Source organism: Taudactylus pleione, unplaced genomic scaffold (assembly GCF_031769625.1).
Source record: "Taudactylus pleione unplaced genomic scaffold, aTauple2 ptg000026l, whole genome shotgun sequence".
Lineage (NCBI taxonomy): Eukaryota > Metazoa > Chordata > Amphibia > Anura > Myobatrachidae > Taudactylus > Taudactylus pleione.
In genome coordinates, this window is record NW_028284428.1 from 18,953,459 (window position 1) to 18,981,068 (window position 27,610).

A 27,610-nucleotide genomic window follows, 5' to 3' on the forward strand; every position below is an offset into this window, starting at 1 on the left:
CCGCAATTCCCCATCCTGGAACGCCAACTCGCGAATCTACAACCAAAATCACTGATACATATATATTAACATCCATCGGCAGATCAGGGAAATTCAACATGTTAAAATTCACCGACTTGCTGACTCCGATCATATTCAGGTCGGGGAATCAGCCCCGGCTTCGGCAGAATGGGGCATTGTGGAAAACCGTAACAGATGTATGGGCTCCTTTACATCTTACCAAGCATAAAATGTTACACCTAAATATTTGCTAAAGCACATTAGTGTGTTCAGTAGGATAACAACATTTGAAGAGGAGCAGAGGTTTGCACTAGCAGCTAAAATAGATTAAGGCAAAGGGTTCAGATCCGAGTTGTGGTTTTGATCTTTTTGCGGTTTGTAATTTGGATTTTAAATCCGAGTTTCAGGTTTTGAATTGCATAAATTACATGATTTTAGCTGTTTTTAAAAAGTTTTTATCTTTTTTTTTTTAAATCTAAACACTTGAGGGTGGTTTTGCAAAACCAAAACATGAAGGTGAATCCAGATCCAAAACACAGGGGTCAGCACACATCTGTATTTATTATCAGGGCCGGATTAAGGCTTGTGGGGACCCCAGGGCAACTAAGTTGCGGGGGGCCCCCTTCAAGCCACACAGAGCCGAGCCCAGCCGTGCCCCCAGTAGCAGTCTCCCCTCAACAGTAGTCCCCCCAGGAGTACCCCTAGTAGTAATCCCCCTCTATGCTGATTCCCCCAGTAGTGGTCCCAGCAGTGTGCAGTGCCCCCAGTAGTATCCCCAGCAGTGCCCCTAGTAGTACCCCCCCTCTATGCAGTGTCCCCCAGTAGTGGTCCCACCAGTGTGCAGTGCCCCCAGTAGTATCCCCAGCAGTGCTGATAGTAGTACCCACAGCAGTGCACCTAGTTGTAGTCCGTCCCCCCAGCAGTGCCCTTAGTAGTAGTCCGTTCCCCCTACAGCAGTGCCCTTAGGAGTAGTCCGTTCTCTCCCCAGCAGTGCCCTTAGTAGTAGTCGTCCCCCCCTCCCCAGCCAGACACACACACACACAGGAAAAAAAAAATCTCTACTTACCTTAAGCCCCGCTCCGGCATCTGCTTCTCCGTCCAGCATCCTCCCGGGCTGGCCCGCTCTGAATGATGGGAGAGACGTCATGATGTCTAAACCCATCAGCCACTGCGGGAGCCGGAAGATGGAGGCTCCAGCAGTGGGCTGCACCGCATCAGCCGATGAGAGTCTGTGTAACTCTCATCGGCTGCTAAAACAAACACACAGCTGCCGGCGTGGGCGGCTGTGTGTTTGTGCTGTGTAGTGCGGACGGCACTTATGTGCCGTACACACTACTGCCCTATCCCAAGCTGATGCAGCAGCACTGAATGTGCTGCTGCATGCAGTAGTGTGGGGGCCTTCTGTGTGTGGGGGCCCAGGGACGACCGCCCCTGTCGCACCCCCCTTAATATGGCCTTGTTTATTATGTAGGCGGCTTACTGGACATTGAAAAGTATGCAGAAATGAAACACAAAAGTAGTGTAATCGCTGTACCATATTTTAAAATCCATATATATAAGTAAGAAAATCAGTCATAATTATTATATGGGGAGATTTTCCTCAAATTTTCTTAAAAGTAGCCATATAAAATAATCATAACATTATCGTAAAAAGTTTTTACATTAAAAATATATACTGTATATATTTATACTTTTTTGTTGCTAACTTGTTCGTAATTGTCAGTTTCTACTTTAGATTTACTAAACATAAACATATTATTCCATTTTTGTTCGGTATAGTTTGCAGTTTTGTCTTGGAATAGAAAACAAATAGTAAATTTGGAGTCAGTATTAAGACAATTCTATAAAAATACTGCATTCGTTTTTTTGAGGGTGATGAGTAAACTATTATTATTTTTATGAATTTACATGTGACATTAGTACTATATCAGCAAAAATATAACTCCAAGATTTACATTTTATAGAATACTCAGATACGGGAAGTAAATTGGAGTTGATATGCAACATTCATAAGCTTCCTATTAGCAATTTCTCACATGGTGTAGCTAGTATACTGTACATCATTTTTATATCCCCTATACATCCATGGGTTAGCAACTGCTGCATCCATAATACAGATAGTTTCACACTTGCTGTATAGTTATTGTGATCCCACTGGGCATATACACATTTACTATGATTTATAATCCCTACAATTGTATAGGTTTTATATCTTTGTCAACCGCTTAGTGTCTGCTCATTAATACCCCTTTTCCACCAAAATTCCGGGTCACCAAAAACACGGTTCCAAACCAGGTCAGACCCCTTTCACACTGGGTAAAACTTGGGTCGGTGCCGTTCCCACTGCACCTGTGTGCAGTGGAACTCTTTTGCCGGTGCTTGGAGATGACATGTCTCCCTATGCTGTAAACGAGACCCGGGTCACCATTTACACTGCCCCTTAAACTGGGTCCTTCCTGTATCCAACCCTGGTCACTACTGGACACGGGTTATGTTTTTGGGACCCTTTTCCACGACCTAGGTAGACCCGGGTATAACTGTATAGCCAACAAGACATCAAAAGTATAAATTATATCATACCTACTATTGTATAAGTGGTATTGTAAATGCAATGTCACATCCATTAGTGATTATTTTTGTTTTCACAAGAAGCAACATAAATGTTATCTTCATGGTACTAACAAAATATTAGTGCTTTTAATTATGGCCCTTTTTGCATAATTAAAAAAGTATATGCATTTATGTAATAATAACAACTGTTGTTATTTCCAGTCATTTTAGATCCTCCAAGAAACATACAACTGAGTTATATTTCAAATGAACTGGAAATTAAATGGGATAAGCCAAAAACATACAGCAATGCAAATGATAAATGCTTTACATACAATATTTCCATAAAGGAAAAAGGGGTAACTATCAACTTTCTTACCATATACTGAAAAATATCTACTGGGCTATTTACCATGAAAAACATCTAACACCAATGATTAATTTACTATACTGTTCTGCAGCATATGGTTTTGCTATACAAATAAGAACATCATAATTGGTATTATCGATAATAATATTAATACTGGTAAATTAATAATAAAAATATATTTAAAACTCAATAGATAACATATATTATAGTAAAATGAATCTATTCATCATTAACACCTTAACATCCTGTGCTGGTAGAATTACATTAACATCAGGTACAATTGTGTTGAGTGATCTTAGATCTACTTAGATCTACATGATACGGTGGTTGTTGTGTGCTTCAACTCACCATCCCACACTTGAAATTCAGCTGTCAGGCACCTTCAAATTCCACTGAAATGACCAGGAACTGTTATTTACAGCTTTAGGTTATGTATTACTGTACAAAGCATGCAAAGTGACTGCTATTTGATAATAGGCATACAAATTATCAGGGAAGTAACACAGTAAGAGTGCCTGGAACAAGTGCTCCAGATGCATACAACAGTGGAAGGCACCATCTGACTTCACTTGGGTGGGCTCATCGTGACTTGTGCCACAGTGATTCTGGCAGCCAAGACTGTGAGTGATGTGCAGGAAGAGTAGCCACTAACTTTGTCAATGTGCCCTTTGTGGGCACTAGGAATGACGTTTGCAACAAGGCAGTTGGAGATTGGTGAGATAAATGCAGCACAGGGTCATGAGTGGTGGGGTGAGGGTTGCACAGGTGGATGGGGCAGGGTAACATCATTCTCTAATCCAACTCATACCTGTTTCTACTGGGTTTGAGCCCATTGCTGCAGTCTCAGTGATTCATATTCATCCCCACTAAGAGTGAGGTGAATCTGTGGGGCTGAGTTTACTGCTTGTAAGTTTACACTGCTGAATATTTATTTATTGTTGGATCCCCTTCCTGAGGTAATTAATATACAATATAACTAGCTGATGTACCCAGTTTCACCCGGATAGACCTTAGATATTTACTGTTTCCATTTCCATCTCACCACTCCAGTAACACATTAATCCTTCACCTCTATAGTAATGCAACACTGCATTAGGTAAGACATTACCCTAACTCACCTGTGTACTAACACATTCCACTGCCTCACCTCTGTAGTAACACATTTACCTCCCTCACCTCTGTAGTAACACATTACCTCTGCTCACCCCTATAGTAACACATTCTCCTCCCTCATCTCTGTAAAAACACATTATCCCTGCTAAGCCCTATAGTAACACTTTTTCAGTTCTCACTTCTGTACTAACACATTCCCTTCCCTCACCCATGTTGTAACACATTCCTTACCCTTATCATGTAGTAACACATTTGACATTCCCCTCCCTCACCTGTAACATTCCCTTTCCCTCACTGTGTAGTAATACAATTCCCTCCTTCAGCTGTATAGTAAAACATTCCCATCCTATATTTGTGTAGTAAAACATTCCCTTCCCTCACCTCTATAGTAACACATTCCCCACCCTTATCTGTGCAGTAACACATTCCCCTCCCTCACCTATATACACAGTCAAGTCACATTATTATGACCACCTCCTACATTTGACGTCGGCAGCGCGTAGCACATGAAGTACGTCACATGTCATGCTCTGGCTTGGTGGGTATATAAGGTGTGCGATAGGCCGTCTGCACACATATCACTCGTTGCTGTCATTGGTAAAAGGGGCGATTCATCCAAGTTGCAAAAAGGGATGATTATTGGTTTTCGGGCCAAGGTGAGTTAGGGCAGTATTTCTGAAACAGCGCAGTTTGTGAACTGTTTGCGTGCTGCTGTGGTGAAGGTGTATTGTGACTGGACAAATGGCACCATTGCACATAACTGGTGTGGAAACTGCTAAGCACCACATGCCATTGATGTGAGAGCCGAACATCGGCTTCGAAGGTGTTCAACCAGTACGCTACACTGGAACAGCTCACCATCAAAATGAACCTGGGGGCCACCAGACGTGTAACTAAAATGATAGTTCATCGAACCCTGCTGCGTATGGGGCTCCGAAGCAAATGGATGGTCACTGCACCTATGCTAACAAAGATGCATTGGCGGAAAAGGCTTAAATCTTCATGCCTGTATCAGAATTGGACATCCGCTGATTGGCGAAGGGCTGCCTTCTCAGATGAGTCACGTTTTCTGCTTCATTGAACGGACGGACATGTTAGGCAAGAAACATTGGAGAACAAACACCCTGCAACCATTGCTAGAAGAACACAAACTGGTTATGGCAGCATTATGGTCTGGGGAATGTTTTCATGGCATTCTCTGGGTCCACTTATCCATGTGGAAGGCACCCTCAACTGATTTGGTTATGAATCCATCCTTGCAGAGCAAGTACACCCATACATGCTGATTGTCTTCCCTGAGGCAGATGGGATCTCCCAGCAAAAAAATGCGACTTGTCACACCACTAGAAATGTCTGACAGTGGTTGGACGTGCACAACCAAGACTTCCAAATACTTCCATGGCCCCCTAATTCCATGGATTTGAACCCATTGAGCATCTGTGAGACCACCTTGATCATTGTGTATGCTCTATGGCTACACCACCATGCACTCTCCAGCATCTGTGGGTTGCTTTGCAGCCAGTCACCATATTGAGTTACTCCCAGCCCGTCTAGCTGCTGTCCATGCTGCACATGGCAGTTACTCTGGCTATTAGCTGGTGGTCATAATAATGTGACTTGACTGTGTAGTAACACATTCCTCCCTCTCACTGCTGTTGTAACACATTTTCCTCTCACCTCTGTAGTAACACATTACCTTCCTCATTATTCAAACAGGGGAGCCACAGCAACTGCCATTAATGTTTGGCAGCACTTGGGGTGACAATTTGTGTTTGAATATTCAACTGTGCTGCAGCCATGATGAGTCAGTCAGTCAGGACATTGCACAGAGGGACAAAATATTGTAGTCCTTTTCAGCACCTTAGGAGTCAAATTTAAAAAAATCCCTGCTTATTGGATACCTACAACATGGAAGGAATATACACCTCGATTTTAATGTTTCTAGGTCCAGGGGTTTGGGCTGGGTGTTGATGAGTCAGACATTTGATTTTATATATCTATATACAGTATATGCATACAGTAGCACTTGAAAGTTTGTGAACCCTTCAGAATTTTCTATATTTCTGCTGAAATTTGGCCTAAAACTACCTCAGAATTTCACACAAGTCCTAAGAGTAGATAAAGAGGACCAAATCAAACATATGAAGCCCAAAAATTAGACTTGCTAATTTTTTTTGCGGAAAGTGATCCAATATCACATCTCTGTGAGTGGCAAAAGTATGTGAACCTTTAGGTTTAGCAGATATTTTGAAGGGGAAATTAGAGTCAGGTATTTTCAATGTATGGGAAGACAATCAGGTGTGAGTGGACAACCTGTCTTTTTAAAAGGACATGGTTCTATCAAAGTATGATGATTACAATACATGTTTATGGAAGTGTATCATGCCACAAACAAAGGGGATTTCTGAGGACCTCAAAAGAAGAGTTGTTGATACTCATCAGGCTAGAAAAGGTTACAAAACCATCTCTAAAGGGTTTGGACTTCACCAATCAACAGACAGATTGTGTAAAAATTGAGGAAATTCCAGACCATTATTACCCTCCCCAGGAGTGGGAGACCAACAAAGATCACACCAAGAGCAAGGCCTCTAATAGTTTGCAAGGTCACAAAGGAACACAAGGTAACCTCTAAGCAACTGAGGGCCTTTCTCACATTAGCTAATGTTAATGTTCAAGAGTCCACCATCAGGAGGATACTGAACAACAATAGTGTGCATGGCAGGATTGCAAGGAGAAAGCTACTGCTCTTCAAAAAGAACATTGCTGCCTGTCTGTAGTTTGCTAAAGATCACCTGGAAAAGCCAGAAGACTATTGGAACAATGTTTTGTGGACAGAATAGTCCAAAATAGAGCTTTTTGGTTTAAATGAGAAGCATTATGTTTGGAGAAAGGAAAACACTGCATACCAGCTTAAAAACCTCATACCATCTGTGAAACAGGGTGGTGTTGGTGGTATCATGGTTTGGGCCTGTTTTGCTGTATTTGGCCCAGAACGACTTGCCATCATTGATGAGACAAGGAATTCTTAATTTGTACCAGAATATTCTAAAAGAAAATGACAAGACATCTGTCCATGAGCTGCACCTCAAGAGAACATGGGTCATGTAGCAAGACAACAACCCAAAGCACACAAGTCATTCGGCCAAAAAATCTTTAAAGAAGAATAAATGTAAAGTTTCTCCATTTTTTGTCTCATTTGTTTGATTTGGTTCTCTTTATCTACTTGTGTGAAAATCTTGAGGTATTTTTAGGCCAAATTTTAGCATCCAATATCCGCCATTAATTCAGTGGGTTTTAGACAGTTAATTGAGGTCTTGTGTCCCTGCTATCTAGATTCCACTTCACAAGAAAAGCAATTCCCATTAAGTACAGGGACATTAAAATACACTTAATTAGTGTCCTCCAAAATTATGTTGTACCCACTGTCCACTTAACCACAGATATGTAGACAAGCAGAACAGGGCAAACTAAAGATTACATGACTGTGACAGCCCACTGGGTGGGTGTATTGCCTTCAACCGCACCAACAGCAACATCAAAAAGAAGCTCATTCAGAGGCAGGCTACTCTGTGTATCACCGGTTTCACTAAGAGGCATACTGCTGACAACCTCTTAGAAAAACTCAGGGAAGTCATTGCAAAATGGCTTACCCCGCTTGGACTCTCCTTGGGATTTGTCATTTCTGACAACGCCACCAATAATGTGAATGCATTACAGCTGGGTGAATTCCAACATGTACAGTACCAGTTTTTGCTTACAGACTCAACTTGATGGTTTCAAAATGTTAAACAATGACCATGAAGGAGATGCTCTTGGTGACCTGAAATATTTTGGGACATTTGCACCAATCTGCAAGAACGTGTTGAATTTGCGATGCCACCAGCTGAAGCAAGAGGTAGTAACAAGGTGGAACTCCACCCTTTATATGCTTCAGTGAATAGAGGAACAGCAAAAAGCCATCCAAAACTACACAATGACCTATGACATAGGGAGAGGTGGGGGAATGTACATCACTCAAGCACAGTGCAGAATACTTTCCGTGTTATGCAAGGTACTGAAACCCTTCGAAGTAGTCACCTGTGAAGTGAGTTAAGATACTGCCAGCATGAGTCAGGTAATTCTCCTAATTAGACTGTTTGAAAAGTGGCTCGTGAAACTGAAGATTGAGCTGAAACAACGCAATTCCACTAAGTATGTTGGACTTGTAGATCAAGTCCATTATTCACTTTGCCAGGATCCAAGGGTTGTCAGGATCTTCAAATCAGATCAATACATTTTGACGACCATGCTCGATCCTAGATTTAAGTCATACAGCGTGTCTATCTTCCCAATAGACACGTGGCCTGATTCACTACACATCGCTATTGCGATCACAGCTGTGATTACGCATGTAGTTCTACTGCGATTACGCAGGCAGTTCAACTGCTTATCCATTATGATTGCTATGCTGTTGCAGCACTACACAAGGACACTCACTTTACCTTACACACATCCGTAATGTTTAGATAAACTGCAAAACCATCAGTACAATCGAGTAACATTGCAGCCTCACGCACACTTGCACAAATTCTGACCTTACTCAGAAATTGCTAACTTCAATGCACGCTATGAGACCTCAGGCTGCGTAGGGCATCACAGTGGATAATTTATGCACACCTCTGCATTCAAACACACTGGGTGGCCTGCATTTCACCGACCACCCCCTGTCACCACCCACAAAAGGCACTTACTGTCAATCACTTTGTGGTGGGTCTGTGTTGTCACTGCTATCACAGTCCCAATCACAGTGGAGTGTGCAGTACGCAACAATCGGCCAATTGCATGCGTATTAGCAACTATGATCCTTGCTAAATCAGGTCCACAGATCTGAAGAGATGCAGAGAGCTATTGGCGAGCAAATTGGTAATTCAAGTGGAACAATATGCAGTGTTGGCTCCTCCTTCAGTTTCTCTGGCAAATGCGGCTGCCAGGAAAAAAAAACAGTTTTCCTAGGAGACTCACTGGGGATGCAGATGAGTCAACACAACCTTTTGAAATTTGGTCCAGTCTAAAAGCATTGCCCACATTTAATTACACCTCTACTGTGACTCCATCTAATATGGTCACCATTCAAAGAATGGTTGAGGATTATTTCAATGATGGTGTTCATATAGGCATGTCAGACAGTCAGTTTTACTATTGGCAGGAAAAAAAAGCAAGGAAGCTCTTACACAAACTGGCTTTGCTCTACTTGAGTTCCCACCCTCCAGTGTGTACATAGAAAAAGTTTTCAGCACAGCTGGGAACCTTGTCAGTGTACGGCATAGGAAACTACTGCCTCAAAATGTGGAAAAGATCATGTTCATCAAAAATGAACTACAAATTCGACAAGGAAGACCTTTACCACCAATTACAACCAAAAAACACAGAGGCACCTGTAAAGGTGGATTCCAGCGGGGACAAATTAATATTATGTGAAGATGAGTAACACACTGATGAGTGTGAGGAATCGGATGATGATGGCGACAACATCTTGCCTCTGTAGAGGAGGTTTGTGTATGTAGAGATAATTGCCAGCAATGTCAGCTGCCGATTGATGGCTTGTTTTGTGGGGGCCCAAACAAATCGATCACTTCAGCCACAAGTGGCTGTCCCTGTTGCTGAAGTGATTGGTTTCTTAAACTGTCCATGTCCTGTTTAATATATACAACATAATGATGGGTTGGAGCGCCTGAGGACAACCATCTTTCACCTATTTTCTTTGCAGTATGTGCTGTTTGGAGCATTGATGACTGTCTTTTTGTGTAGATAACAAATATTTGTATAGTTTATTAAATTGCCATCCTTTCTGCCACTGCAGTGCCACTTTTGTTTCCTAGATGTGCCATGTTGGAAGTTAAAATAATTCTGAACCACCAAGTTGATTGGTTGGGCAAAACATGGTAGATTTTCATATTTACCCAGTTTTTTTAACTTTTCCCACCCCAACCCCAACTGGTTGCTCCAGGACCCTGGAGAATTGCTAGGCTCTTATATATAACAGTTCAGTTTTAATAAATGCCTGCCTCCTTTGTACATTAGTAGGTGAATCTAAGCGGAATAACTGGATAATGTAGATGGCGGGTGTTAGACGAGAGACCAGAAATATGAGCAGCAGCACAGCGCATCTTCCTGCCAGAGTGTTTGCAATAAAGTGCAAATACGCTTAATACAAAAAAAGTGTTAAATACATTTAATACAAAAATTAGTTGTGTATATTAGTCACATACTGTACATACATATTTACATGGTACATACTGTGCGTAAAGCAGGCTGAGGCAACCTGAGACACTCCACTCATTGTTGACAAACAACTTCTAGCAGGCCCGGCAAACAGCACAGATGCTGGGAGTTGTACTTCAGCTGGAGAGTTACAGGCTGCTTTCCTCTGATGTAAACAGCAAATCATGGTCCCATTGTCTCCAACAACCTCCCTGAGCACAAAGTAAATGTCAGTGTGTACTATTTAGCACTTCAACAAGCAAGTCCACTTCCATTTTTATGGTGTGCCACCACATTTCTATTCGATGTATAAAAAATATACAACGCATATAGGCAGTATTCAATCTGGATGTGGCACAAAAATGCTGCCCTCACTGTCTGTTAGCGACAGGTGCTCTGTAGATGTCATTCAATGGATCAGGTTTTAGGTGGTTGGCTCACCTAGGATTGAACACAAATAGGCTTCAGTAAGCCTGCTGCTATATATGCCCCAAGCATCTTCGTGCGATGGTGCAGAGATTGCAAAATATCTTCTGACAAATATTCCATGCTTGAGTAATGAACCTTCTCCAGATCAAAGTTGTCTTTTAGGAACTAAAGAACTTGTTTCTACATTGGTCCACCCTTATAAACTGTCTTCAGAAACAAAAAAATAAAATAAATTTACAAACTAATCAAACCTTCCTTCCATTCCCTGCCTTCAACACATCCATAAACATATTCCATCTCCCTCGGGCCTCTGATCTAGTTCTTGATTAATTTAAATATTCTTGGTTTCTCTATGGGGTCATATAGGTTATTAAATCGCCATACTGTCTTCCACTGCAGTGCCACTCTGTTTGTTAGATGTGCCATGTTGGAAGCTGAAATGCCACATGTTTGTAATGCCCACTGCTGTTGCTTAGCTTAGTCAGCCAGCTAGCTAAATGCAACATTTTGGCCTAAACTGGATGAAATCAATATATGGAAATAAATGTTATTGAGGTTAATAATACAGTAGGAAAAAAAACAGACCCAAATGATGTGATTTCAGCTTTCTTTGATTTTTTTGAAAAAAATCCAGATCCAAAACCAAAACACACAAGGGCAGTTTTGACAAAACCAAATCCAGATCCAAAACAAGAAAAAGATACTGATCCAAAACCAACACATAGGGGTTGGCGCACATCTCTAGATAGATAGATAGATAAAATAGAAATAGATTATTTTGAATTTAGATAGACAAAATAGAAATCGATTATTTTGAATTTGAATTGAATTGATATGGCTGCTTTATAAATTATACCTAATACATGCAGAATTCACACCATTGACCATCCCAGCTATATATGCATAGGTTACAAATCTCGTGGAAAGAAGAATTTACAAACACAGTGTGGAATGATAAGGCAAAATTAAATATTAAAGATTTTTTTTACTTTGCACCCAGGGGCATATTAAGTGAGAAGGGGGCCCATGTGTAGTCTCTCCATCAGTCTCTCCTCCTCTCTATCTGGCACTACACTGCAGCCTCTTTCAGTGCAATTATGAGCACCAGTAGACTCTTGCTTTGTGCGAGTTTCTACTGCACATGTGCAGGTCTTCGGGGTAACGGCGGGCCAGCCATGATTTTTTTACTGTGCATGGGCAAAACCACAGGAAAATGGCTACTGCTCCATTTTCCTGGTGATTTATGCAGCGCTGGTGCTGCTGATGTGGGACTCCAGAGAGGTATTGAAGACACGGGTGCAGGGTGTGCGGTGTGGGCCCCCTAGACCCTGGGGCCCATTATGCCATGAAATCTGATTTGCTTCTCTCTAAACCTGTGTAACTTGTCCAGAAGTGGCTCAGACATATCCAAACATAAAACCTACTGTACACTAATTCTACCAATATTGACACTAGGGAACACCTGTGATGGGTTTCTTGTTTAAAAATAAATACATAAATTGAGAAAAATTTGTATATCTTTGTTTACTGTACTTAAAACAAAGCGTTACTTATAGCACTGTGCTACAAAAAAAAGAATCTACACTTAGTCAAATATACAAGAAATTAAAAAATATATATTCTTGGTTTAATTAAGGCATGGCAAAAGTATGACATTTTATTAAGTGGCAAGATATTTTTAAAAGTGAGTTTAAATTATGGTGTCCTCGAACCAAAAATCTTATATATAAAATTAATTGGTTTGTTTGTTTATTTGTTTGTCTGTCTGTCTGGTTATGCATTCGGATACCCCTGCACCGATTGGAATGAAACAAATGCGAGCTGGTCAAGTAGGATCCTGACCAGGTTTTAGAAGGGTTAGGGTCCTGGTTGGACCTCCCATTGGTGTACGCTGGGCAGAACTTTGACCCTGGGTGCCTGCTCTGAGCCTTCCGCTGGATGGATTTGGACGAAAACATTCACAGAGTGGTAACATTGGGTCCCAGAAGACATACTAGGGGGTTGAAGTCCTGATTGGACCTCCTGTTGGTGTATGCTGGGCAGAACTTTGACCTGGGGAGCATATTCTGGCCCTTTCACTGGATGGAGTTAGATGAAAACTTCACAGAGCTGTGGAAATTGTTTTGGGATGCCTAATGGAGTGGTTGGGGTCCCAGTTGATCCTCACGGCATTGTGCGCCTAGCAGAACTTTGACCCATGGAGCCTGTTCTGGGCCTTCCACTGAATGGATTTGAACAACATCACATAATTTGGATGAAAACTGCACAGAGTGGTAACATTGGATCCAAGAAGACATACTAAGGGGTGAGGTCCCAGTTAGACCTCCTGTTGGTGTACACTGGGCAGACATTTGACCCAGGGAGAATGTTCTGGGCCTTCCATTGGATGGATTTGGATGAAAACTTCACAGAGGGGTGGCAATTGGTCTGGGATGCCTAACAGAGTGGTTGGGGTCCTGGACGGACAGATGGATTTGGACAACATCACATAATAAAACATAAAAACTTGAAGATTAAACCAGGGCAATGCCGGATACTTATATATATATATATATCTATATCTATATATTTGCTCATGTGTTTTCCTTTTTATGGATTGCTCAGCTGCTCCCACTAGATAGATAAATGATTAGATGTCCAATGAGAATCCCTTAATATGATCAGGAGTTCTTGAGGCATAGATTATCTTATACTGTAAATGGTAACCCTAGATTAGAAAAAAGAAAATGTATTATTGTTTCAATAAGACAACTTTGATTTAATATTCCAAATAAAATATGCATACAATGATATAAACAATATTATCTTATCTCAAAATTGGCATAAGCCTTGAATGGAGTGTCTGCAAATATGCCCCAATGTGTTTTGTCCGTAGGACTTCCTCTACATATAGTATATAAACAATACTTAGTGTATAAATAATAAATTATACTGCCTTCAAATAATACACAGGGAAAAAAAACAAACTGAGACAGTGCTATTTCTAAAGAAGGTATATGTGTTTATATAAAGTAGGTGTATAGTATATGTGAACATATAAAGAAGGTATTTACTGTATGTGTGTACTGTATATAAATAAGATAATTTTATGCATACTAGAAAAAAGGGGCTTAAAATGCTCATCAAACAATCTTTCTTTCCTCTGTTTCTTCAATAGGGTTACAGTTATAAATATTTTAAAATATTTGAAAAGAAACAAAAGTATAATATATTCAAACATGTGATAATAAATTATTGAATCTTAAGATGGCACCAGCAGCTCCCAAAATGGCAGTGGTGGCTTCTAGTGCGGGTGCGACTGTGTCCTCCACTGATACTTTGTCACCAGGCTGAATCAATCTCTAGATGAGCATCAACTGAACAGTGCAATGGTAGTCCACACGTATGGCACCAATGATGGTCCCCACAGCTGGCTCCACCCCCTTGTTGGCAGAGGCCATTAATGAAATGGGGGCTAGTGATTTCAATGCAGGCTCTGGGGCTTTGGAGTCCTGTCCTGCTGAGGTCTGCATGGATGATGTAGCTTCCTTATGGTTGTCTTGTTTCTGTATAAGGATAAGGCACAATACTACTAGATCATCTCATGGGTGGGAATCTTCTTTTGGTGCTGGGGGTGGGGTTCAGTGACATACATCATCTGTCAAGCCAAAGAATCACTTGTCCACTGGTTCTGGTGTTATACCTAGCGCTGGTCTTTAGGTCTGGGTTGATGTAGTGGGGGTGCAGGTCACAAGCATATCCATTGGTTCTTTGTGCCCCTAATACTGTATAGTGAGGTCATGTTGGGGGTGATAGTGCAATAGTAACTAAACTGGTTGCATCTTCTGCAACTTTGGGTAGTAGGAAAGGGTTCATCACGTGGGATCTCCCATCCAGGATGCATGTGTGATGTGCTCGGTTGTAAAGCAACTGTTTTTTGCCATGGCGATTGGTTCAGCTGGCTATTGTCAATATGACCCAGCAGCCCTCATTTCCTGCACCTGTGCAGCGATGCCTCAATTTCCTGTGCCTGTGGCTCAACATATGGCTGCAGTGAACACATTGGTTGCTTCAGCCAGCACTTTAGGACCATTTTTGGTTTGCAACAACATATATTTTCTGTACAGTATGTTTAGTGACTTTCCCAGGCCTTGATTATGCCCACTTCTACTTCTATGACACCTGCTAGCACTTTGGCATTTTTACCAGTTTCTTTCTCTCCTTTCTTTTATGCTTGGGGTATGCCTGTTAGGGGTCCATCTACTGCCTTCCTTCCCTCTTCTGCAGGTCAAACAGGTGATACTGGGCCTGGTGCAGTCACAGCATCATGAACATTATTATAAGTGCCTCTGAAGACCTGCTTGGATCATCCAGTGAATTGAATCTCTTACAGGATCTTGTTGTATTCTCTAAATCATCCTTTATTAGCACATATTCTACAGATTCATCCAGACATTAAGCTAAGTGTGCCAGGTGCACTAGGCATAGAACTAAGGGCCCAATTCAGACCTGCTCGCTACATAAGTTCACACGCAACCAAACTATGCAAATCCCGCAATTGCACGGCAAGGCATTAGCACGCCCACTATGTCTTGGCGTGCGATCGCAGTGTGTATTTAAATGCCCACCAGCCTATCTTAAGATGCCCACTTTCCCCTGGTGATACACATCATCTCCAGGAAGTGTATGTAACAATCGGTAACATCAAGTACCATCGGAAGCGTACACAGCACTTGTGGCTGACCATACCCTCCCGCAAGCACTGTGAGTGCTTCAGTGTATAATTCCACCATGTGACGTCTAGTATAACGCTGCGTCTTAATTATGCACACCTCTGAAATGGCATTAAGATGCTTATACACGCCTGCATTCGCACCACCACTCCCCCATTTCCATTGACCAATCCCTGTCACCACCCACAAATGGCTCACCCTGTCACTCAAGCTAGTGAGGCGTCTATGCACATGGGGCAATCGCTTCACGATTGCATAGACTGGTTTGTGCACGCACACTGCGATGCGTACACATGCGCAGAGTGCAAACATCGGCAGGCTATGTATGAATGCAGCCTAGCGAATGGTTCTGAATCAGGCCCTAAGTGTGATTCTTGGTAGGCAAGATCATGTAGTGACAATAGATCTGTGTCTGCTGCTAGCCAGTGGTGGTGTTGTGCATTGCAACAAAACCACTATACTGGGTGGCGTTCTCACATGGAAGATCGTATCTGGAAAGGGAAATATGTGACTGTTTTTATGCTTATTTCAAAATCTAAAAAAGATTTTGAGCAGCCAAGCATAAAGGGGATATTGGTGGAGTAGCTTTCCAGCCCTACCATAATTGGCTAGCAGGAATGCATGTGTTTGTGACCTGATATCTTGATATATGACCTGCTGAACATCTAATGTCCTGAAATACATGCACATGGTGCACAGGATGTCCATATCCGCTCTAGGGTTCATGTGGCAAGCATATGATGAAGAGTTTCATCGGAAACAATCTGGCTCCTCTAGTATAGATAGTTTTGGGTGCAATGGTTTTGAAGTGTGGCTTGAATTCACAGAGTCCTCATTTGCAATTGTATCTAGGCCCTTGCCACATAAATTCCCTCCGTCAGATAACCCCTTGTCACTAGGCGGTGGTCTGGGCCATTGTTATTTGTAGCTTCTGTTGTAGGGCAAGATCTTGCTGTCATTTACAATGCTTTTGTATCCAGTGTGGCGATCTGCACACTGCAAAAGACTTCAGCTAGATCTTACTATGGCAAGCCAGGTACGGCTTCTAAGTAAAGCCTCAACACTCATCCATATCAGACCATTGTTCAGGTGGCTATTTATGTACCCAGACAGAGGTGCTTCTGTGTTTTAGTTCTTGGGCACTTACCATCAGGTACATCCAAAAATTTGAATCTGCGAGCGAGTTGCCACCCAATTTACTCGAGATAGTGATTAATGTATGGCTGGCCACTTTAAGGGCAAGGAGATGTAGTTTTGATCCCGATGGCCAGGATGCCAGTGCTCAGAATGCTGATGCCTGAATCCCGACACCAGTCAGAATCCCGGCACCAGCATCCCGACTACTGACATCCCGGCAGTAAGCATTGGGGTTACGGGGAGCGTAATGGTTAGGTGTTATGGTTTGGCACTAGGGGGAAGGTTAGGGTTAGGATGTGGGGGAGGAGGGTTAGGTTTAGGTTGCAGGGGGAAGGGTTAGGTTGTTTAGGCTGCGAGGAGGGATGGTTAGGTTCTGGGGTAGTGGTAGGGTTAGCCTACTTACTGGTAGGTGTAGGTGTTGTAACCCAGTCGGGGATGCCGGCATTGGGTTTCTGAGTGCCAGCATCCCGTACCCAACCCCCTTTAAGTTCCCTCCATTGGCTGACCTGGAACTTTCCCCAGTGGGTGAAAGCACTAGGGAAATATAAATTAATCCAACATCGTTGTTACCCCATGGGTAAATTAGTCAATGATGCAATCCCTGCAGACTTGTTTCAAGTTGTTTATCAGTGTCCTGAATTCTTCCCAATTGATGGGGTTTTGTCCATGTAATGGGTATTTTATAGACAGATAGGGATTGGTCAATGGAATGCTCCATTCTGTGCACTTTTTGAGTGCTTTAGCACTTTCCTCCATTAGTGCATGGCAGTTGGTACAGGGGAGATGGGGGTAGCTCAATACCTCAACAACTTTCTCTGTATCAGACTAATGGATTCTCATTGCTGTGATGATCTTTTTTCAGTACGTGCACTATTTTCAGAACTTGCATTGTGATTGTGCATGATAATCTGGAAGGACCTGTCATGTGTTTTTCATTTTTAGGTATCAAAATCAATACTATTGTAGTGTGCTGCCGACTTTAAAAAGATAAAATCAATTAATTGCATGCAGCCATTGATATGGATATTTTGGCTTTGAAAATAACTCTGCATCAGGCTCAATCCCCTTTAAGACTTATTAGCTTTGCTTGTAGGATCATTTCTATGTAGGGAGTGCTTATTAAATATTTGGAGATGTTTACAGTGGGTCTAGCATAACCTGATCATTTTCTACGCCTGTCTACAGATAGAAAATGTGCCAGTTTTTTCTTTCTTGACTTAGTTTTGTGCTTATATGGCTTTCCACAGTTAGATACAATGTAACATTAGAGCTATTTACAGACTTTGCAGGGTCCACAGAATTTCTATGGTTTTTGTTGTATTGTGGTTGGGACTGATTATTAGATATGCAAAGGTTTGTTGTAACTCTTGAAATTTTGGGGGAGTGATTGTGTGACAATAGTATAGTATTTTTTGTGCAACAACTTAGAGGTCATACAAATGATTAACCATCAGAGTGTGTCATCTTTGCCAGTGAATTGTTTCCTCACTGTACTAATTTTGTGATGTTTGGTTGGAATATCAATTTTCAGGCCAAATATGTACAGTACCTGGGATCAAGAATGCCATTTCTGATTCACTTTTGACATTTTGCAGGCTTAGATTTAGTCAGCTGTGTGTTCTCATTTAAATTTGACAAATCATTCAGCCAGATTGGAAGGACTAGCCAGGCACTTGGTTGGTCCATGAATGATGCACTGCCATAAGATGGTTTGGAAAAAATGGGAGCAATATTGTGTCTCCATGTCTAATAGAGGTAAGAGTCAGCATCAATTGATGCACTCCTTGCTCTGGTTATGTTGCGGGTTGCTCACTCCCATCTATCAAAAAAATGGTTGGCTGACATAGCGTATTTTTCCAGATTGCATGGAAATTCCAACTTGACTAAGGATGTTTTTGTTTCCACAGTGTTAAATAGGGGCTAGGGCAGAACCTGCTGTTGGGGATAGGATTTGAACTATTGACAACCATATGTTGCAACACCTAATGTTGGCACTCAAAGGTATATGTACTTCTGACTATGAAATTATGTTATTTAAAGGGGCATTCACATTGGCCATCCATGATGCTTTTATTATGAGTAGATTGCACTGGCAGAAGATGCGAATCAACACTACTTTTCTGGAAAGTTTTACTGCGGGATGGTGTTCTTTTTGCTAAATTGCAATGATCCAAGTCTGACAAATTAGGTAATGGCTGATAGATATCCTTATCAAGTTTTAGACTACATGGATCTGCTTGGTATCCTTAACGCCAGCTTATATGTTGCCAAGTTTGCGTAATGCTGGGCAGTAATTGGTACATCAAGATGATTCACCACTAAGTAAATATAAATTTGGTCAGAACTTGAAGTATTGTATCATGTTTAAGAGTCTCTGTTTTGATGTCTTTGGCCTTCATTCATTCTGTATTGGGACAACCACTTCTGCAGCTGTGGGTAGTTGGAAGTCGGGAGCTCTTCAGTGCTATGTGCATTTGGGAAAAATTATATCAGGCACTTCTTTGACATACTGTACTACCCACAGGACTAGCTATGCAGTGTGTTTGCAGGGGAAAGTAAGGATTTTTTTTTCCGTATGAAAGGCAACACATAATTATAGTTTACGTACTATAGCATAGATTCTAGTAGGTTTTTCATTTTTGCCTCTGGCCAGTTATCATGTCGTTTTTTATTACTAATATCACTGTCATTTTGTTGCTGTTTTTTTGTGGTTTATTGTTGACTGTTGTTTGTGTAGTTGTGATATTTCAATGCATTCTGATTACTTATTTAATACTTTCTCTTTTTACAGGATGTTTTGATAATACACCCATTTGAATCATTGGTCATTTTTTTGTTTACTGGGCATCCTCTATGACCCATGCTTGCAATCTATTCCTTTAGGCTAACCATTTTCATTATGTACTGTAGGTTATGGAATGTTGTGGATTACTCTCAAAAAGATCAGTTGATGGCGGTAGTGAGAATTTTTGGAGCCCCTAAAGTTGTGGAATGCCACCTTGGTGGTAATGACTTGGGTGGTAATGACTTGTTTCTTTATATTTACATGATTTTGAATTACTGTTTATATCTTTACCCTTTTGTAAATTTATCTAGTCAGCCATTTTGCCCCACCAAGTATGACGATCTGAGAAACCCAGTGCTGTCATTTATGAAGCTCAACGGAAAGTCACTTCCACGGTTTCTTGTTTCATAGTGTTACACAATGGAAGTTCTGTTGAAGATAGGTTAATTAGGTATAAATATGTACATTTATACAGGCTGGATAGTGTACATTTTACAGATGATACCCTCAATAAACAAAATGAGACTATTATTAGAGGTATTTTAGAATTGGTTTAGGCATTTCTGGTATGGTAATAGTGCCTCAGATTTAATGGCCTGGCATTTGGTGGTAAGATGGCTGTTTAGTATAGTTGGCCTTATTACTTAGTTGGGTGCACTCTCCTCCTGTCTGGGTCTGTCTAATATTAAAGAGTTGAACATCAGTATTTGAATTTGGAATGTGCAGTATGACTGACTTGTTTTATGTTGTCCTTTCTTGTTGCCCATCACCATTCTAACATTAATAAATTAAAAGAAATGTGATAATCATGACAAATAAAATAAAGGGTTGAGTCTATACAGTGTTATACAGTAACCACCAAAAAGCAAAAGGATGTGCTACTGCATACTACCATGAAGTGGTCTTTCTCATACACTAACCACCAAACTGTGTCTCTCAACCAATAACCACCAAGAAGTTATCTTTAGGTAATGGGGTTTAAGAAACCTCTACATAAAGTTAATACATTCATAGGGGTATTCAATATGGGTGCGATAACATCGTTTTTTGCGTTAATATCGCACTTTACACCGTATTCAATTTCAAAGACATCGCAGTTTTGAAAAGTCTTTGATAAAAAACGGTGATAACTTTTCACCATTGAATAGGTGTCGAAAAAAAGTGAAGAATTGGGGTTTAGGGGTGCAGGCTTAAAAAAAATAGCCTGCACCCCTGAGATTGACATTTAAAAAAGAACTGTGTCAAAAAAAGTTTTAAAAAGAAATAGGGACACCCCAAAAAATTAATTTAAAAATGGGGGTGCAAAAAAAAAAATGTAAAAAAATTGTTAAACAATAGGGAAATAGGTTCAGGGCTATTCTGCAAGTATGCGGCAGGTGTTTTCTAGAACAGAATTATAGCGGCAGGTGCACAAATGCAGAATTTTTAAAAACTGACTTTAGGGACTTAAAAATATGCTAGTACTCATTTTCATGTACCCCAAATTTGATGGGACCACTTAAAAAAAAACGAAAAAAATAACCTAAGTGCTCTTCTGCATCACTTCTTCAATGTCGGGAAAAAAGCACCTGCTGCGGCTATTTAAAACCCCGACTTTCAATTAAAGGCTAAAACGGGGGTATCCATAGTGCTCCCCCATGTTTTTACAACTTTAGGGGGGTCTTACAATTATTTTAAGAAAAAATTTGTAACTTTACGCAAATCCAACTTCAGAGTTTCCCGTTTTCGTTAATTTTATTATGAATACGGGTATAAGCGGGAGCGCGCACCATACCTTTACGCAGAAAAAAACTCTGATATGAAACATTAACTTCGCCAGGGAAGTTAACCTTTCATATTGAATACCCCTCTCAATGTTTTAAATTCATTCTTTTGCTAAATTACTTATTTCTAGTTTCCTATAATGTTAAGTCTAAATATGCTTTTAACAGATACATACTTACCGAAAGTGTTTTATTTCAGGGTGTTAATACTTCCACAGATAAAACATCTTATAAAACTACTCTATTCCATTCGAATGAAAAAGTTACTGTAATCATGAGTGTAACGTGGGATAAATTCTGTTCAAGTAATTATATGAAGTGGAGTAAATGGAGTCACCCACATACAATTGGCAAGTAATAATAACAAGAATAACAGCAGATTTTTGAGGGGTGTTATGATGTCTACACAGTGATATAGTGTTTTGACTTCAAAGATATCTTAAAGAATACACTGCATGATGGAGGCTGCCATTTTGTGTAATTGACCAATATTTTAAAATTTAATTTTTAATTTTATAATTATTTTATGGTGTTTATCCTAAGAAACATCACTTACTTATGTTCCCTGTTTTCATTTTGATACAGTAATTCAGTAATTCACTGCTATTTACTATATAGATCTGACGTAACTAACTCTACCCTTATATTCTGTGTCTATTAATTAAGCCTGGTACATGCTGTGTAGATCACTCTGCAGATCAAAGAAGTGCTCAGATCTTCAGCGCGATTACCTCATCAGTGTGCACCATTTCCTCTATGGGATCGTGAGGTCGGGCAGCAAACTTTTAAGCCACTCATAAAATGCAGCTTCCCAATCTGACCCTTGCAGGAGTGTTTGTAGCTGTTTATCGGCCGATCAGCCCATATAGTTTTATCGGCCCGATAATTGCATAGATGTGTACTCAGCTTTAGGCTTTAGTTAATATGCTTGATATCTTTAGAGTTGTACAGTATTTATCCTAGGTCCCAGATACCTACAATACTTTAAAGTGTAACACTATAATGAAAACTGTATTAAACCAGAAGGGAAATGCTACAAGAACAAGTTTGGTCCTCTATACACTCTACATTTTATGTCTCTCCATGAAAATCTCTATCCCTCAATCTTTTCTCATGAACTGCACTCCTTCATAAGAATGCTATTAACCCACTTGTACCACACCAAGTACAAACATCCCACTATTCCACTCTCATCTCTTCCATTACTCCTTACTCATCCGCCTAGTTGTCACTAATATCTCTCCTAATATGAATGCTGCATGTGAAAGTCTAAACATAATAGCTACTCCCCAATGTATTTAATCCCTTAACCTTGTAGGGCCTGGTTTTGGTTACATGCAAATTGTCTGCAGATGTAACCACATTGCTTTCTTGGAAATAAATGCAGATTGTTGCATTTATTCACAGTTTGACAAATCATCCCTATAAATCCTCTAGGGAAGTAGCCATCATCACAATCAGCGCACATATACTATACTTTGTGAAAATAGATACATATTTGTTTATTCAAAATAGTGTTATTCTGGTATCCAGTAACTAAAGGGTAAATTTACTAAGCACTGGTTTTGGGATTCTCCAAATGCTGGTATGTCCTGGCAGCCTTTTTGGGCATCAGACAATATTGGTACCTGTAGTGTAACAAGGACAAAGTTTGCTTAGTTTGTTGTTTGCACTATTGCCCTGTGCCCGCCACTACACATACTGTATATAAGGGATGATGCTACTGCCATTCGGGATGAGTATACTTAGGAGGGGCGGCGGCACATTTATGCAGGCCTAATGCTCTTTGGAAACCCAGTCCTGTTTCTAACTAGTCATGGGCTAGTTGAAATGATGGTGGGGAACCCCCATACTATGGGTCTCATTTATGCCCATGATTAGTCCACTCCCAGCCTAGGCTTGAAGGCCTAGGATGGATAAATATTTTTTGGGGACCATACATTGTTTTTTTTTTTTTTTGTAATTTCTGTATTTATTTTTTATTTATTGAAAACCATGATTGTAAACTGTAGCGAGATTGCAGTGGGTTTGTGGTGGGTTGGTATATTTTGCACTTAGCACCCCCTGTCAATCCATGACGATATCCAACAGTTTAAAAAAACTTGCAAGCACAATGCTTAGTAAGCTTACCCATGAGGCTGAGCCTTTTTCTAGTCTAATGGAGGAGAAGAAGAGCTCACCAAGTGTACAGCACTTATCTGAATGGTGGACATTAAGGGCCGTAATCAATTAGAGGCGATGTTTTCGCCACATTCCAAAGTATCGCCCTATTCAATTCCAGCACGTTTCAAAGGCAAAAAAAGGCGAAAAAGTTTCTCCACCCAAAGGCAGGAGAAAAGATGTGCAAAATCCCTATTTTTGCCTAAAAATGTGGGTCTTGGTTCAGGACCCTTTTAAATAATGCACTTAATAGACACAAAAATAGTACCCATTTAAATGAACCCCCAATTTTACTACAATAATTATTTTTCACAAAAGAAATTGCTTTTTATCATTTATCCACACTTATGCAAATATGCAAATAACAGCCCTTCGACTCAATTTAAGAAGCTAAAATATTTTTATTATGTATATTAATACACTTCTATATTGATTTCCAGCGTCAGTTAGGCTTTTTATGGGGTACAAACTGATTTCCCCAAAATAAGCAGTCATTTTAACTAGTTTCGTCATTCTCTGCATTCGCACCTCTGCTTTCGCCTGTTTTGGAATTGATTAGGTAAAAAATAGGGAGTGCACATTGTGAAAGTATGTGATAACATCCCGTACAGACAGGCGAATGAGGCGAAAAGAAAGCAGCGGCGAAAACATTTCTCCGGTCGCGACTTTTCGCCTCTAATTGAATCGGCCTTAAGGTGGGGAAATGTCTGTGAGGCTCTAAAAATTATAGTCATCATCCACTCTGTGTATTATTACATTTTTACAGTACTGCAGGAACACATGATAAGCTGTGTTTTAGGACAAGCTTTTTTTTAAATAGTTTAATTTAAGTTGCATATAATTGTTCCACACTTTCATTTGTCTTTAACTTGTATTGTAAATTTCTTTTAGGGTCCACTTCTACAGGGTTTACACAAAACCACCTTTTCATTGTACTAGGAATAGGTACAGCCATTGTTCTACTTCTTCTCATACTTCTGTGTCGCAGGTAAAGTCTATGCATGTTTATAAAGATGATACTTTTGGCTAATTGGGTATGACACCTGGGCAGAAGTATGGGAGACAATGGAGGCGCCTGCCGCCGGGCGCCAGCACTGAAGGGGTACCTCCTCCATCACTCACAATATATTCACCCCACTTAGAGCTGTAAATATGGGGGATAGGGGGGCACTAAATGATAACTTGCCTCCGGGCACCTGGGATGAACTTATGCCACTGGTGTGACATACAATAGAGCTACTCATGCTAAGATGAAATATGTTTCTAAATAAACCAAAAAAGCATATCTTTATATTGTATATTATCAAATGCACAAATAATACAAGACATACAGAAATATCATAAATGCAATAGCAATTATTTTAAATAAAAATAAACATTCTACATTAGTTACTGTATGCACAAAATAGGGTATGATAAAATAATATACTAAAAAAATCCCATGCATGTGAAATGTGATGAGCAATAAATAAAAATGTGTCTAATATTATTTTTCTTCAGTGCTCTACTGGCACAAATGTCCTTGTCATTCTCAATTCAGAGTAACCTTAACACATCTAAAATGGAATCATATAAAAGATATACAGGAATTATTCTGTGTACATTTGTATATACGGCACAGAAACAGACAGATCACAGGTGCCTGCAATAAGTCTCAACAGGTAGCACCTCCCATTATATATATTCAGGGGGTGCAGTCCAGGAGTCTTTCCTATTCACTACACACACACATATATATATGTATATGTACAGCACACCATATTCAATCACCATTTAATATCTAGAATCAGGGTTTCAAAACAAGCTTTCAAATCATGGTACTTAGCCATACAATGTGTAGTAATACAGTCATGATTGCCAGGGAGCAAGAGCTCAGAACCCGGGCAGCCCCGACAGCTGTCCGGCTCCATGGTCATTGGGACTTTTTTGCTATGAGCAATTATTGACCCTGCACCTGGCATTTGTTGTTATAGAACTGTGTGCGTTCCATCCCTCATGTGTGCGTTCCATCCCATATATATATATAATCAAAAAATGAGGCATCACTCCGGGACTTGTCCATCCGGGATGACTCGTCAGTACCCACAATGCCCCACTGGTTCACATAGCAACCAGCGGTAAGCAAACGAGTGTGCTTGTCTCCCTATGGAAGTAAATAAGAAAATCCTTAAGAGATGTGCCAACAGTGCATAAAACAACAGATATTAGACCACATGGCTAGGTGTGTAGTTAGATGTAACAACTTAACAAGTGCATGACATGGGAGTCGTTATCAATACTCCCGGGATTAAATGGAATGGGAGACATAATGTATGCTCCAACTACAAGGCTCTATTAACATAATCTATGAAATTAAACTAAAGATGATAATAACATTATTAACACAGAATCTGGAGGAATGGAAGTATCAAAAGTTAAAACGAGATCTCAGAGAATGGCATTAGTTTGTTAAGTCCATGTGGCGTGATTGTGTTTAATTCATAAATCCATTTCGATTCCAAGCAAGACAATTTTTTTATTCTGTCACCTCCTCGTATGGATGGTGGCACATGACCTATGATGGCGTGCTTCATCATGGATAAAGTATGGGCAGCATCACGAAAGTGTCCGTGTGGCAGACCAAGAGGCTCCAGAAAGGGCAATTACAAAAGGAAAACCTAATTTATAACCTCTCTGACAGAATATTGAGTCCCGTAGAAATTCAGGTATTGAATGAAGGATTGAATTTTATCCCTACTAACATTCACGATGATCTCAAATGGAAAGTGAATCTGCATAATTTTTCTCGCAAATTACACCTATGTGAGTATTTCCAACATGAGGTACAGCACCCTAACACCGACTCACTCAACAAGTTTTTACAATTTCAAAGTAGATCAAGATTCGATCCTTCTTCTACCAATCCATCACTAAAAACTTTTATTAGATTATTAGATGACTCAGTCAGTCATTTTGTCGCAGCACCATCAAAAATTCACTTTAATTTAACCAGAGAAGAGAGAAAGGCATTGTTTGATCTCAGGGCCTGATTCAGACCCGCTTGTGAGCGCATAGCGATGGCCGGGCAGTGTGCATGCGTGAGCCCGGGAGCAAGTGAGAACTTCACTCGCTCGGGGCTCGCAGCAAAACGGGGTGGCTGTCGATGTTGATCGACAGCGTGCCCTATTTTGTAGGCGGGTCGGGGGGGTGGCTGCACAAATGGAGGCTTTAACTTAGGAATGCCTGCCGTTTGTGGGCAGCCCTACTGACATCACACGTGATGTCAGTATTGAACTTCCTGCTCTATTAGAGCAGGAAGTTCACTGGGGCTTCCGGTGGACAAGACCCTAGCACAAGGGTCTTGTCGCAAGCCCGATGGTTGCGATAATCGCGACCATCGCCAGGCCACCCACTAAAGCTGTGGGTGGTCACCCACAACTTAGCAAGCATCCTGGAGGCCAGTGAAAAAAAAATCTGGCCCGCCCTGATTCAGAGCGAGCGCTCGCAAATAGCGAGCGCCTCTGAATCATGACCACAGTCATTACAATGACATCATAATCCGCCCAGCGGATAAGGGAGGAGGCATAGTGGTCCTAAATTTAGTTGACTATATTAGAGAATTGGAACAGTAATAGGAGGACGATAATACGTATGACAGACTTAGCCGGGATCCCACAGTAAATTACAAAAAAGAACTGGATGAAATTCTTTCCAGAGAGAAACTTGAGGGGAATATCACAAATAAAATATATAAGGCATTGACTATAGATTTACCCATGGTTCCGGTCATCTACACCGTCCCCAAAATACATAAAGGTCTGCAGGATCCCCCTGGCAGACCAATCATTTCTGCCAAGGGTTCGTTATTTCAACCAACATCACAACTGCTGGACACCATTCTCCATCCGTATATACAACAACAACCTACATTTCTAAAGGACACAACACATTTGCTGGTGCTCTTTAACAACATCAAAACAGTACCTGAAGGGACATTACTATGTGTAGCAGATGTTTGCTATCTATACACTTCTATAACCCATCACAGTGGATTAAAATGTATGAAAGAATTCTTAGTGAAACAATCTATACAAGAATTGGATCAAGATCTCTTCATGTTACTGTTGGAAATGACCCTAACCAGGAATTACTTCTTGTACAACAATCATTTCTTCAGACACAGAAATGGCTGTGCAATGGGGTCCAATGTGGCCCCATCATACGCAAATATCTACAAGTTCCAACAAGAGGAGAAACTGTTCCTGGCAGACAACAAACATCATATTTTGTTGTATATGCGGTACATTGATGATTTGATTTTCTTATGGACAGAGGGCCAAACAACATTTAATCAAATGATGGACACCGGTAA

General features: G+C 40.7%; 1 protein-coding gene across 1 annotated transcript in view; it reads left to right on the forward strand.

The window, feature by feature from the left end:
- Nucleotides 1–27,610, forward strand: part of LOC148539250 (granulocyte-macrophage colony-stimulating factor receptor subunit alpha-like) — an 83,143-nt gene that overhangs the window by 20,048 nt on the left and 35,485 nt on the right. The window contains exons 6-8 of the mRNA XM_088451561.1: nucleotides 2,773–2,909; nucleotides 21,299–21,449; nucleotides 24,151–24,247. Of these exons, the coding sequence (XP_088307687.1) occupies nucleotides 2,773–2,909; nucleotides 21,299–21,449; nucleotides 24,151–24,247 (385 nt within the window). The remainder of the gene's footprint in view (nucleotides 1–2,772; nucleotides 2,910–21,298; nucleotides 21,450–24,150; nucleotides 24,248–27,610) is intronic.